Source organism: Gobius niger, assembly GCF_951799975.1.
Source record: "Gobius niger genome assembly, chromosome: 18".
Taxonomy (NCBI): Eukaryota; Metazoa; Chordata; class Actinopteri; order Gobiiformes; family Gobiidae; genus Gobius; species Gobius niger.
The window spans coordinates 26,932,654-26,946,638 of NC_136869.1; the positions used below are offsets into that span (position 1 = coordinate 26,932,654).

General features: G+C 47.3%; 1 protein-coding gene across 1 annotated transcript in view; it reads right to left on the minus strand.

Annotated features, from left to right (window-relative positions):
• Window positions 1-13,985, minus strand: part of zeb1b (zinc finger E-box binding homeobox 1b) — a 126,193-nt gene that overhangs the window by 34,611 nt on the left and 77,597 nt on the right. Inside the window, exon 2 of the mRNA XM_079575914.1 lies at window positions 8,508-8,651. Coding sequence (XP_079432040.1) covers window positions 8,508-8,651 — 144 coding nt within the window. The remainder of the gene's footprint in view (window positions 1-8,507; window positions 8,652-13,985) is intronic.

Below are 13,985 nucleotides of genomic sequence, written 5' to 3' on the forward strand. Positions count from 1 at the left end.
GAGAGAGAGAGGGGAGATGAACAGAGAGAGAGAGAGGGGAGAGGTTAGAGAGAGAGGGAGAAGGAGGAGAGAGAGGAATGAGAAGAGAGGTGAGGAGGGAGGGAGGGGCGAGGAGAGAGAGAGAGAAGGAGAAGCAGGAGAGAGAGAGGGGAGATTAACAGAGAGAGAGAGAGAGAGACAGTTGGAGAAGGAGAAGCAGGAGAGAGAGAGAGGGGAGAGGAACAGAGAGAGAGACAGAGGGAGAAGGAGGAGAGAGAGGAGCGAGAAGAGGGGAGGAGGGAGGAGAGAGAGGGAGAAGGAGGAGAGAAATGGGAGAGGAGGAGACAGAGAGACAGAGGGAGAAGGGGGAGAGAGAGGAGGGAGGAGAGAGAAGAGAGAGAGGGGTGAGGGAGGAGAGAGAAGAGAGAGAGGGGAGAGGGAGGAGAGAGAAGAGAGAGAGGGGAGAGGGAGGAGAGAGAAGAGAGAGAGGGGAGAGGGAGGAAAGAGAAGAGAGAGGAGGAGGGAAGAGAGGAGGGAGAGAGAGGACGGGGAGAGAGAAAAGAACAGATGGGAGGGAGGGAGAAAGGAGAGAAAGCTGGAGAGGGAAAAGATTTTTTTTTTTTTTAAATCCAATATCCAATAACTGTCCTGACTATTCCTTTTACAGTCTTATAGTAAAACCCACATGTTCCCACATGGTTTGAGCACATACCTGTTGTACAACACGGCTAAAAGAGTAGAAAATGAAGAAACTCGTGACTAAAACAACTTTTCTCAGAGTTAGACTTTTACTCGTTACTGTTACTACACGTTGCTCAGAGAAGTACTGAGCGTAACTTATAATACATGTATTATTATGTACTTGTGTGCCCGCCTGCAGGTTTGAAAGACGACTGCAAACCCACCCTTTGAAATCAAGCCACATTCTTCCTCCTGCGCTTGTTTTTAGCCTCATTGGAACAGCACAAAGGGGCCGGCACACTTTAAGTTGGGAGAGTGGTGGCGGAGGGCCGACGCGAGCCGGGGGGGGGGGAGCGTGATAACGTGTAATCAGGGGTGGCTCTGCTGCGCGGGTTTGGGTGACTCCGGGGAGGGGGGGGAATGGCTTTCATTTGGAGAGCTCTGAGCCGCTGCGTGAGGAGAAGATTAGAGGGTGGTGGCCCAGGAGGAAGGTGGAGACCAAAGAGGGAGAGGGGGTAAAGAGGGAGAGGTGGTTTGATACATGACAGGGAAACCTAGAAACAGAGAGACGGGGGGGAAGAAAGCAGCGGCGGAGCCTGAGCTTTTCAAGAGTCTCACGTGCGCTCGCCGCAGCCAAAAAGTCTCCACAATCCTCCACAATCCTCCGCTGAAGCAACTCGGGACACACACCTACAGTTTGGAAGCTGGAGGAAATAGCACTCCTTTTCTTCCACTGCAGACTTCACAGTGAGTCCTCTGTCTCTCAGCACAGCAGATGCACTTTCGGAACATCACCAGCAAACTGAACCTCCCGTCCAAACAGTGTCTCGATATGTCCAATAATGTGCTACAAACAAATGATCCCTCTCAGCCGTCCCCTCTGCCTGTGCCGGCACCTTATCCAGCGGGCGAGCAGGGGCTGGAGCCCAGGGGCCCACCAGGATTAAGGAAAGGCACTGCGCTCCAATGTGTGCACCTGGCCCAGAGGGACACATGTGGGAGCAGGGTGAGAGTTTGTGTGGGATTTAGGGTTAGGGAGTTATGGGTTCATTTATTTTACAGTAAGGAACCAGTCACCCATTCACACGCTCATTCAGACACCAATGTACACAGACACTGGAGGCAACTAGGGTGAAGTGTCTTGCCCAAGGACACAAAGACAGTGTGGGACTCGAACCCGCGACCGTCCGATCATGAGACGACCCGCTCTACCATCTGCGCCACCGTCGCCCGCAAACACTATTTCATGGCGCACTTTTCACCGGTAAAAATATCAAAATATTGTGCTAAACCTGGGTGAAAAAAATAATTCTCCTTGGTCCACAGGGCCCTGGAAACATTTAAAAATGTCCATACATTTCGTTATATATGTTTTTGACCTTTTTTCCAAAATTTGTAAAAAAAAAAGAAATAATCTGCCTAAATGTTTCTGTGGTATTTCTGTTATAACATTTTTACATTTTTTCCATCCTTTAAAACCAACTAAAAGTTGTCTATTATGAAAAACCAGGGTCTCCTGAAAAAAAAAAGGATAAAACTAGAACACTGAAAGGGGATGTTTTTAATGTGTGACAAACTACTCCAGGTGAAAAATACCTTTTGGGGCTCTGAGGGTGAAGCTCCGGGGCCTCTGGGTACATTAAGGTGGGCCTGGTTTGCACCATAGACATAATATTAGTACTATGGACATAAAGGAAAGGAACCAAAAAAGGGCCCAAAGTCGTGAAACCAGCGGAGCAGCACCAAGCCTCCGCGTTGCTCCAGGGCCAGTCAATCAAAGCCCAAAGAGAAACTTTAAAAAATGCCTAGAACAAAATCCCCAGTGTTGATCAAAACTCTTCTGAGGGCTGTCACGGGAGGAAACGGTATCATTAGAAACAATGTTTTTTAAAGCCGCTGGGTCAAATACACACAAACATCAACCATTGTTTTTCACAGAAAAAGTTGCAGAATACACCTTTAAACATTTAAAGATATTTGCCGTTATGCATCCATCCATTTTCTTCCGCTTTATCCGGGGCCGGGTTGTGGGGGCAGCATCTCAGCAGAGACGCCCAGACTTCCCGATCCACACACACCTCCCCCAGATGTTCTGGGGGGACCCCGAGGCGACACCAGGCCAGCTCGGAGACATAGTCCCTCCAGTGTGTCTTATTGGGCCTTGTCCTAATAGGACATGCCTGGAGGCGACCAGGAGGTATCCGGAACAGATGCCCTAGCCACCTCATCTGGCTCCTTTTGACATGAAGGAGCAGAACCTCTACTCCAAGCTCCTCCCCGGTAACTGAACTCCTCACCCGATCTCAATGCAGTGATTAATATTGGCGTACATCTCATCACGTTACTTGTTGTGAAACCACGTCACCAGAGAGTTCCTGGTCTGACTGAAAGTACTACCGCAGAGCAGGAGCTGAAACAGTTCCTCTGAATCAGCACCAAGAACTGCAAAAGGTTCCTACAGCGTCCAATGACTCGACAAAATCCCCAAGACACAGACTGGACAGCTTCTATAGGAGACATGACCAAAAGGAAAACTCCAAACTGTGTGAATGAAGTGAAAAACTGTGATGATGAGGGAACAGTGAAAAGTCCAGGCTCATATTTGCATCTGTCCCCTTTAACTTGTTACTAAACTAATCCTACCGTTACACACTCCCCCCTTACTGTCCGGCCCCGAGGTGAGATCAAGTTCCTGAAAGTGTTCCTGATGCTGCGAGCTGCTAACAACCAGATGATGGTTTGATTATGACCGCGGTGTGAGTCACGGCACTGGGGAGGACTTTTCCAACCCCTCCCCGAGCTCTGAGCACATACGCTGGCAGCCGCACATCTCCACGTCAGCCTCATCCCACTGTTCCACACTCTCCGATAGAGATGTTAGGACGAGAAACCCCGAAGCCGCCCATACGGAGGCTTTACATACAGCAGATATACTGACTCATGTGTCCGCTCTGCCAAGCCTCCTCTGCAGAGGCCAGTGTGAAAACTGTCAGCCTGTTGCACAATGTCAACTTGGAACACGCTTTTGTCAAAACCTCCGCCTTGGCTTTCGACGAGGCCAGCCCAAAAAGGAAAGTTTGAGAAGCAAAATATAGTGTTGCTGCAGATCACATCCACAATCAGCAAGTGGGCGTGGTGGAAGGACTGCCCACAGGTTATCCACTCAAATGTACTTTTAAACAGCAAACCATCAGCAGCTTAGAATCATCTAAACACATGGCTAAGATCAGAGGAACAGTGTGGAAACCAGACTGAGAGAGACGAAGCTTTTGTCTCCAGCAGGTTAGACTGTTACTGTAACGACTGCAGAACATCCAGAACCAGGGAACACCACCATATTAGTCCAGTGCTCCGGTCTCCAGAAGGTTCAGCATCAAAGTGCATCTCTGACATGTTAGAGCCATATGAAGAGAACTTCAGAGAGGGGTCTCCTGGTGGCTCCCAGAGTCAGGACTAAACAGGCTGAGGCTAAAGCTAAAATCTGGAAGAGTCTTCATGAGGATGTGAGACAGGCCTCAACTCTGACTTTTTTATGTTGATGGAGTGATTTGATCTGCTTCTTCCAATTTTATGCAACTGTAACACACTTTGAATAAGCTTGTGGATGAATTGTGCTCTACAAAAAAAAAAAAAAAAAAACACCTTCTCTTTACAATGTTTTTATAACATTTTGCCAGCGAGCCGGAAATATCCAGGAAGTAACTACAACATCACACCACAAAAGCCTTTTTTCCCACGCTTTTTCATTCACAAATATTGTCATATTTTACATCCATGTTTACTACAAAAGGCGGTGACCGAGGTGACGTTGTAATCCAAATATGGTCATTTCCTTTTTGGGAGACAGCAGCGGCTAAAGACGGGAGAAATATACACATGTGCAGACAAAAGGACTGAACTTTAGTCACTTTCTCCAAATTAGGTTTTCAATCCACTCTTGATGCAAAATCTCCACTTTAGGAGATCCGACCGACCCCACACTTTACAGCATTATTGAAAAACTAAACAATATCCAAAGTCTTGTCCATAAAACCACACATTAAAGCCCGAATCTCTCCATTGTTGTAAAGAACTGTATGATAACAGTACTCCAATCTGAATAGCATTTACGTATGATATGATCTTTACTTGAAATTAATCAATTGTAAGATTGTAGATGATCCTAAGTAGTACCTGAAGAGGCCCAAGTACCACCAGTGGGACACTGACCACAGTTTGAGAACCACTGGTCCAGATGTGACCATAGATACACTGACAAAACAACGGGACAATCTGTAATAAGTCCAAGAGCGTTGTGTCTACAACTTTGCACCTTGCGCTTAATTGTGAGAACTGGTCATTTGTTGCCGACTATCAGTGCAAAGCAAACCCGTCTGACTGACCTCGGACACTCCCCCCAGTGCCACGGTCCTGTCTCTTTGTCCCCTGTGTCAGAGGAAGCAGGTACGGCCCCGTCAGGAAGTGGCACAGTAAACGGACAATGCCAGAAAGACCTTCGAGTCCAGAGAATGGCTTCACAATCAAAGGGCCAGGCTTTATGGGACTTCTGCACATCTGAACTCCGCTTTACCCTGGGCCAGGGGAAGTCACGTCATGCAGAGGAAGATCTCACTCACACACACACAAGCACACAACCACACACACAACTACACACAAAACCACACAACTACACAACCACACACACAACCACACACACAACCACACACACAACCACACACACAACCACACACACGCGCACATCGGCAGGTGTCGAGGGTCTAAAGACACCAATGCAAACACCAATGCATGTGCATATCCAAGCTGCCGTCTACCAGAAAGGAAATGGCCATATTCGAATGACAGAGTCTTGTCGGGGGGATTCCGTGCGTCGCGTGGAAACCTCACATGCCAGTATTTGTGGATGGATAAGTGGGGCACACGGCGGAACGTGGCCACATGGTGGTGCTTTCATACCACAGACTTAATCATCAGAGGTGGCCGGTGTTCCATTCAGCCCCATTCACTGTAATGGTCCCGAGTCATCTGTGAAACTTACATGGCTGCGCAATCTTCTCCAGGAAACCTGTTCCTTAAAAGGGCAAAAAGGGCGGAAGCCTGCACTGGCGGGGTGGGCGGAGCCTCCATAGAGCTCCAGAGCCAGTCAATGCACTGAAAGGCTTCCACGTTTTAGGGCTGCTGTACAAAAACAGTGTGGTTAAAAATATGTCGCCCTGCCCAGCGTGGTCACCTGGGTCACAGCCATTTTTAGAAAAAAACAAACTGTTTGGAGCCAGGCTTTAAAGCCGTTCTTGGAAGGTCTGAAGTGCCATTAGAATCCTGTCTCCCAAGTGTCTTTTGGAGCCGCCCCTGGCCACCAGGGGGTGGTATTACTGCAATGTCAGTGCCCCGCCTAAGGAAGCATGTTCCTCGCACACTGTTTCATACCCAATCCAAAGTCAAGACTGAACATCGCAAAGGGTGAGTTTGGGTCTATGTTTGACTCTGACATTAAGAAGAAGAAAAGTAGCTAAAATCTCCACCCTGACCACTGTGTGAGATATCGATGTTTCCTCCAGCAGACGACTTGTTTCTGTTGTTTGAAGTGTAAAAATACTTATTGCAGATTTTTTGTTTTACCTGGCACAACAAAATGACTCAAATGAAAGTCAAATATTCTTCATTTGAGTCACCTTAATTTAGTCCTTTCTGCGAGTGGTTCATGTTTGGTCGGGTTTAGTCCTTTGGTACATTCCCTCCATCCACGACCGCTGAACCCGGGCATCCAGAGCGCTGACTTAGCTTCTCCCCGCGTTCAAAGCGGTGAAAGTGACTCGCGCCCTGTTCTCCCAGTGGCGTATTTTTCATATTGGGGTTGTAAATGCGATTGTGAGTGTAAAATGCGATTAGCCGCTCCCTGCGTGGGCCGTGAGAAGAGCAGGCCCGGGGACAGCCTTGGCTAAGCCGCAGAGGAGGAGGAGGGCATTAGCATGGAGGGGCTCGGCTGTGCGCTGCAGATAGGGGCGTGTGCGTAGGCCCGTCACCGCGGCCAGCTGACGACAAACACTGCAATCCACAGCAGAGATGGACCGCACTATGGACGCCTGGACACAGGAGGCTTTCAACTATCAAGTACTAGTACTATCAAGTATTTGACCTTTCTGTGACCCAGCATGGATGCATGGGTGGTTAGCTTGGCACCTTTGCTTTCCATCACGGTGGCCTCTACATGATGCTCCAGGATCAATTTAATTTCAGGTTCTTTAGGGTTTCTGGATAGAATGTGTAACCATGGAGACAGGAAACCTACCAAAAACCTACAAAACTATTGGTCCTGTGGTGTCTTACAGGCCACTGGGGCGGAAAGTAAAGAGGCCATGCTAACCACCCTCACAGGGTCACTGCAAGGTCAAATGCGCATTAATGTAAACTTTTTTCCCTATAAAAGGTTGCATAATGCAGCTTTAATGTAATGTCTGTGTACGGCTACAGGCAGGGGACTTAATATGCAGGTGCCGATTCTAACTGATACTGAACCGATACCTGTTTTGACTCACCATTAAAAAAACACAACTTCAACAAACTAAATCTTAGTGAATGTGGACGTGTGTACCTCATTTTGAAGCTCTGAACCTGGAGAATGACATTCTGTAAACTGCTAGCAGCAGCATGCTAATGCTAGCATCACATGAAGACCGGGACAGAAACCATGTTTTCCCATTACAGTTTATTAAATGTGTTGGTAACATCTGCTCTGCTCACAGAACAACACACTTTTCACTCACAGAAAGACACTTTCAAACTGTCTTGGCATCAGGAATAAGTACAGAAGATACTCAGACCCCCAGTATCGGTACTGGAAGCATCAAAGCTGGATTGGTTTCCAAAATGTTCCATGGGGTGAACACAGTTTGTGACCGGTGCGTTCAGGAACAGGCTTCACTGGCTCACACTTTTTGGAACAGTTTACTGGACTGAAACTGTTAGACTGATGTCTGATGTTTGTGGGACAGTCACACCCTGACCCTGTGCTTGTTCTCAAATGTATTTCACTACCAGCTAAAAGGATGATGTTACTAAATTGGAATAAAAAGAAACCTCCAACCTATATTGGTTCCATGATGTAATGCAGCATGTTCAAATGGAAAAAACAATATTTGAATTAAAAAGAAAAATATGCGATTTTAATTTGATACGAGATCCGTTTCAGTGGTACTTCAGCAGGTTCAAGTATAAGTGTGTCAATGAGAAATGACTGTATGGACCTGCTTTTGATACTTTTATTTTTCTGACACCAGTAGTACATATGGTGTTGTTTAACGGTAGCCAGACCGACCCCTGCACTGCACGTATCAAAGAGTTCCACACGTACTGTTATACATTCAGACACAAGTGCAAATTAGTCCAGAATCAAAATGACCATTTCAACGATCCCAATTTGCAGATCCCAAAGGCTGCACTGACTCGGCTAACGTCACATGTTTAATAACAGAGTACCCTGTCCCGTCCTCTGTGTCAGAGTTAGACCTGGACCAAAGGCTGCACTGACTCGGCTAACGTCACATGTTTAACAACAGAGTACCCTGTCCCGTCCTCTGTGTCAGAGTCAGACCTGGACCAAAGGCTGCACTGACTCGGCTAACGTCACATGTTTAACAACAGAGTACCCTGTCCCGCCCTCTGTGTCAGAGTCAGACCTGGACCAAAGGCTGCACTGACTCGGCTAACGTCACATGTTTAACAACAGAGTCCCCTGTCCTGCCCTCTGTGTCAGAGTCAGACCTGGACCAAAGGCTGATCCTCATCCTTAAAACCCAAACCGGAAACACGTTCGACAAAACACCGAAGCCCAAGCATGTGTGGGTGCTGACCTGGGTCCCAGCAGTGCTCCCTGGGGTGCTCCTCGTCGGGCAGGGTGCCGTCGCACTCCGCCCCGTCTGCCTCCTCCACGATGTGCAGCTTGTCCTCGTCGTCGGTGTCCGAGCCGGCCTCCAGCCCATTGTTGTAGTTGGTCACTGCAGAAGACACGAGGGGCAGAGCGTTAGTGGAATATTCAATAAACGTAAAGCGATCCTGAATACAAGCTCATGAAGGAGAACAGGGACACTTCCATTCAGAGAGAACAGGGACACTTCCATTCAGAGAGAACAGGGACACTTCCATTCAGAGAGAACAGGGACACTTCCATTCAGAGAGATCCAACATTACTCCTCTCCCCAGTGACCACATGGTTTCCACCTCCTCCCTCTGTCCTAAACCAGCTCCTCATCACCTCCGTTAGTCCTGCACTGATCCAACACCTGCCCCGCTCCGTGCTGCGCTCACGTGGGTTAGACAGAGTGCGTGGGGGGGGCCGCTGTGAGGGGGGGCCCCCAGGAGCACAGCCCACAGAGAGCTTTATTAGAGCCTGTAAATCTGCCTGACCCTCGGTGTGCCGCTCCATCTCCCCCGCTCCACCTGTGCTCCTCCACCACCCACTCTCCTCTCTCGCTCTCTGATCTGGGGCCCGGGCGAGCGTGGGGGCCCGATCAGCCTCCGGAGGGGCCGCTGTACCGCTGCTGCTGCTGCTGCCAAAGCAACCACATCTGAGACGGCAGTGTTCAAATACTCACACACGGGGTTACAGAGGGGAGGCTCACAAACATCAAGGCTCCGCAGCATCCAGCCAGGAGCTTCTCTCCAGATTCAATCATTTTGGTTTCCATGTCATTCTCTTCTCTTTCTCAACTTACTTTTGGCCTTTCAATATTTTATTCATTGACTATTGACTACAGCTGCATGCGTCACATCTGTCTTTAGCCTTCACATGGAGGCCTGTGAAGCCCCAGGAGGGTGTTTGGTTTAACCACATTTGAAAGCAGATATAATCACACCAATATTGTTTTTACGAAGTGAAAATGAATCAAATCAAAATCCTGCAGAATTATGGGAAGAAGAAAAAGCCCACAGCTGATACGTCACCATTTTTCATTTACTGGCAAGACGCTGCAGGTGAATAGAGGAAAAAAAACATGTTTCTCAAAGTGTTTCATAAAGTCATTATTCATTCACTCCACACTCGATGGCAGTAAGTTACTATTGTAGCCACAGCCGCCATGGGGCAGACTGACCATTTTCCACGTGGCTATAACATGCTGTTTATATCCTGATCTCTTATTATGTCAGTGCCCTCTGCTGGACACGTGTGGAATTCTTTCCTTTTTTTAAATTGAAGCTGCCCCCTAGTGGCTGGAGTGAGCAAACTGGTTATTTCTTTAAAAACTCAGAACAGGAATGGCCTAGAGCAGGGGTGTCCAAAGTGCGGCCCAGGGGCCAGATGCGGCCCTCAGACCAATTTATGGTGGCCCTCGGCCTCTTGCTGTATCGGTACACATCACCAAAGATGGACCTTTTTATTTGAAATGTAATAATTCTACACAATTCTAACCGAACAACTAACATTTTACTGTGAGACAAGAGCTGGCATGAAGAATTTAAGCTTAGATAGAGGTATGGGGCACAATTTAAACCTAGTCGAAGGTTTTGCGGCACTAACTACTGATCTACGGCCCTTCACCCCGTGTACGCTTCAATATGCGGCCCCCCATGAAAAAGGTTTGGACACCCCTGGGCTAGAGACTTGCTTTTTTTTTTTTGACATGCTCAGGAATTCATGCTCCTCAAAGGGCCTTGACATTGACACATGTGTCACACAGGGTCACTTTTGTCATATTTATTCTCTGACATGAAAACTAAGAGGTTATAAGAAACTAGCTAAAAACTTCACCACTGCATGAAAAATCAATAAACATGAATGTCTATGCAGGTTAAAATCGCAAAAACGAATCACAATCACGATATCTGTTAAGTTGTTTTTTTTTTTAATCAAAACTGCACAGACTATGAGCTCACAAGAGTTGAAGAGTGTGGAGTGAATGTACAATTCTCCCATGTAAAAGCGCTGTATAAATAAAGATCTTTTTCTTCCACATGCCCTCTTAACACTTAACAAGAGCATTGCATTTGTCTTCTAAAAATCCTCTACCTCATTCACTATTTACTAATAATTTTGCCCAAAACCGTCAAACTTCGCAGCACCAAATCCTGAGTCTGTCTTCATTAGTCTGTGACCTGCTCATCCTGAATGTAAACGATGGAAGTCCAGCACCATCTTACGTCCAGGCTGAGATCTCATGGGGACACTGTGCACATAACTCACTGCAAAGAATACAACACAGTCTATGAATACAACACTCACAATACCTGTTCCTTATCTCGGCCTTAGTACATGAGCTCAGTGAGGCTGATTTCTCATCCATCTCATCCTCGTCACACTAATAATTATTTCCCCAAACCCTCAAACTTCTTTCCAAAGTTCCTTCCGCTCTCTCCCTGTTCCGCGGCGCCGCTCTCGCGCTCTCGCGTCTATTTTGGAGTCCTGTTCCCACTCTCCACCTCTGCACCTGCCGAGTACAAAGCTCCTGATGGTGCCCACCTCCTCCTCCTCCTCCTCCTCCACCTCTCTGGGACCATCCCGCTCCAATCAATGCACATTGTGTGGCAGAAGGGAGGGGGGGGGGGGTGCTCGTCTTCAGCTCTGCTCACAAACACAAACACGCTGAGGGAGGGGGGACACACGCGTGATAGTACGGCTGGGCCAGATGATGTTGCCCCTCGTACTGAGCGAGTGATTGTGAGATAAAGCTCGGCTCTTCCTCCAAACGTGTGGCTCAGGGCTTTCCCCGATACCAGCACTATAACGATACCGATACCGATTCCGATTCCGATACCTGAACGATACTTATTCTTAACAGAACAATAATGTGTGGAAGATCTGCACACTTTAAATATCGGGTTCATCTACAAGGTCAAGAAATGTGTGAAAAGTGGGGAATAATTTGTGAAAAAAATGGGGGGAAAATATTAGTAATAGAAAATTTGAAAAAAAAAAATTAACCTCTTAACCCCCACCTGGACTGAGCACATTTTCTCCAGTTTGGCTTTACCCAAATCTAAAAGCTTCTGGAAAAAAGAAGCAACATAAATGTGCTGGAAAGGTTAACACAATTTGAAAAAGCAACAAAAACATGACTAAAAAGCAACAAAAACACGACTAAAGAGCAACAAAAACACGACTAAAAAGCAACAAAAACACGACTAAAGAGCAACAAAAACACGACTAAAAAGCAACAAAAACACGACTAAAAAGCAACAAAATCGTGCCAGAGAAGCAACATTAACACGACTAAAAAAACTATATTACAAAAACACAAGAAGAAAAACGTGTGACCTGGAGGGGGAAAAAAAGCCACGATCAGTTTTGCACGTCTTAGCTTTCAAATGGGCCGTTACTCTGGGGTAAAAGGTTAAGAAAAAAATAGTGTTGAAAATGTGAATATAATATAAAATAATAATAAATGAAATCGGGAAAGCTGCTCTTCCATCCAGCCCGAAACATAACAATCTTGTTTGTGTTTGATTATTCTGACCGTCTCTTGGTCAGTGGTTCCCCTACATTGCCCCGGCCCCTGTTTGCTCGGATTCGCCCCTGCACAGCCTCCAGCTCTGCAGAAAAGAGCCTCTAAATACTGTACAAATGTTTGTGTGGATGCCTGTAAATCTTCAACTCTGTGAATCCAAAGAAATCCAGAGAATTACACTGAATCCTGCACTCAAAAATAATACTACAGAAAGTCATGGCAAGTCATTGGCCTCGGGACCTCTTTTTGGAGCATTGGTCAAGTCCCAAATATGGCGTCTTCAGTCACAAATATCTCCTCAAACATCCAGCATCGACACAAACGCTCTTCTACGGCACATTTATATAAATCCTGACTTCCATGATTAGCCCACACCGGCTCTGAGTAATGCGTCTGTAAATAGAGAAGCGCGAGGACGCCGGGACGCAGCGAGCCGCCTGACTCAGCCCCGGCCCGGCCACTGTCCGCGGGTGATGCATGGTCCCGCTGTTAACGCTTCATCTGGACCTGCGAGGGGCCCGGGCAGCCACTCAGGTGTGGAGCTGAGGTCAGCGCTTACGGAGGCAGCAGCGCGCCCATGTCAGGCCCACATGATCAAACATAAAGTCGCCGAGGTTGAAATCGATGACGGGAGGAGGCGGGAGGTGATGGGAGGAGCGAAGCCAGAGAGGAGCTGTAGTTTGGACTTGTTCATGTTGTTCCTGCGATAAGAGCTCTCTCAATACATCACGTTTGATTCAGGCTTCCCTCTCTCTTGGATGGCCGACAGCAGAGCTTTTGCCTTTTTCTGCAAACTGTTTCTGCACTGGATTAACAGTCCATAATGGCCATAAAGCAAATAGCTTCTTCAAAGTAAACAAACAGCAGCTTATGAGCTATAGACATTTGAGACCTGCACATTTCTTCTTCTGAGACACTGAAGACACACCTGCAGCACAGCGGAGGCGTCAAAGAGGAGCTCCAGGAAACAAACAGGTACACACGAGGAGAAAATGATGAAAGCCTGTTGTGGAGCGGAGGGAGCTGCGCAGGAGGAAGAGGAAGGAGGAGGTGGAACTGACCAGTGCAGGACACCACGCTTTGAAACAGGGACAAACCCAGGAGGCGCTGCACCATTTTCAGAGGCTCAGATGAGACTGAAGGCAAGGTTACTGAGCAAGAGAAGCAATGCCCTGTTTATGGACATTGTTTTTGCTGATTACAGGATTTTAATAAAATGTTTATCAAATATGAAAATGTAAAATGCCTACCACGGCCAACGGATGTGACGACATCGTGATCGCTCGTATGCTCTGGTTTCCCCGACCTCCAAAAACATGCTGGTCAGGTCGGCCCACAGCGGCTCAGGACTAGCCTGATCTAAGAGTACAATTGTACATGGACAAATAAAGTACTTACTTATTTGTTTGGGACAGTGCATGTTAATGAACACACATGGGCCTCATGCATGTAAACACGCCACACCTGGACTATTGTACATGTTTTTAGTGGTAGGGGAAACCGGACTACCCGAAAGGAAACCTACGCAGACACAGGGAGAACATGCAAACTCTACAGAAAGGCCTCGTCTGGCCGGGTATCGAACCTAAGCTCAATCATAACAGAGATTTTCCTCCAGCTTCATTTAACACAAATCTTCCATTGTCTCGTCCAAACTCCAGCTGAAACCTGTCGATTACAAAGCCCCCATGATGATGATTGAGACCGACCAAAGTAGAGAATGCGTTTTCGATGAACTGCCCAGCCCCATGCACTGAATGATTATGGGCTAGTCTTTCTGCAAGTCTTTCTGCACTGGAATCATTACACTTAACCGCTTAACCCCAGTTCAATGTAGGGGCAAGAGTGATATAATTCATCTCATTCCACTTATTTGACTCATTTTTAACT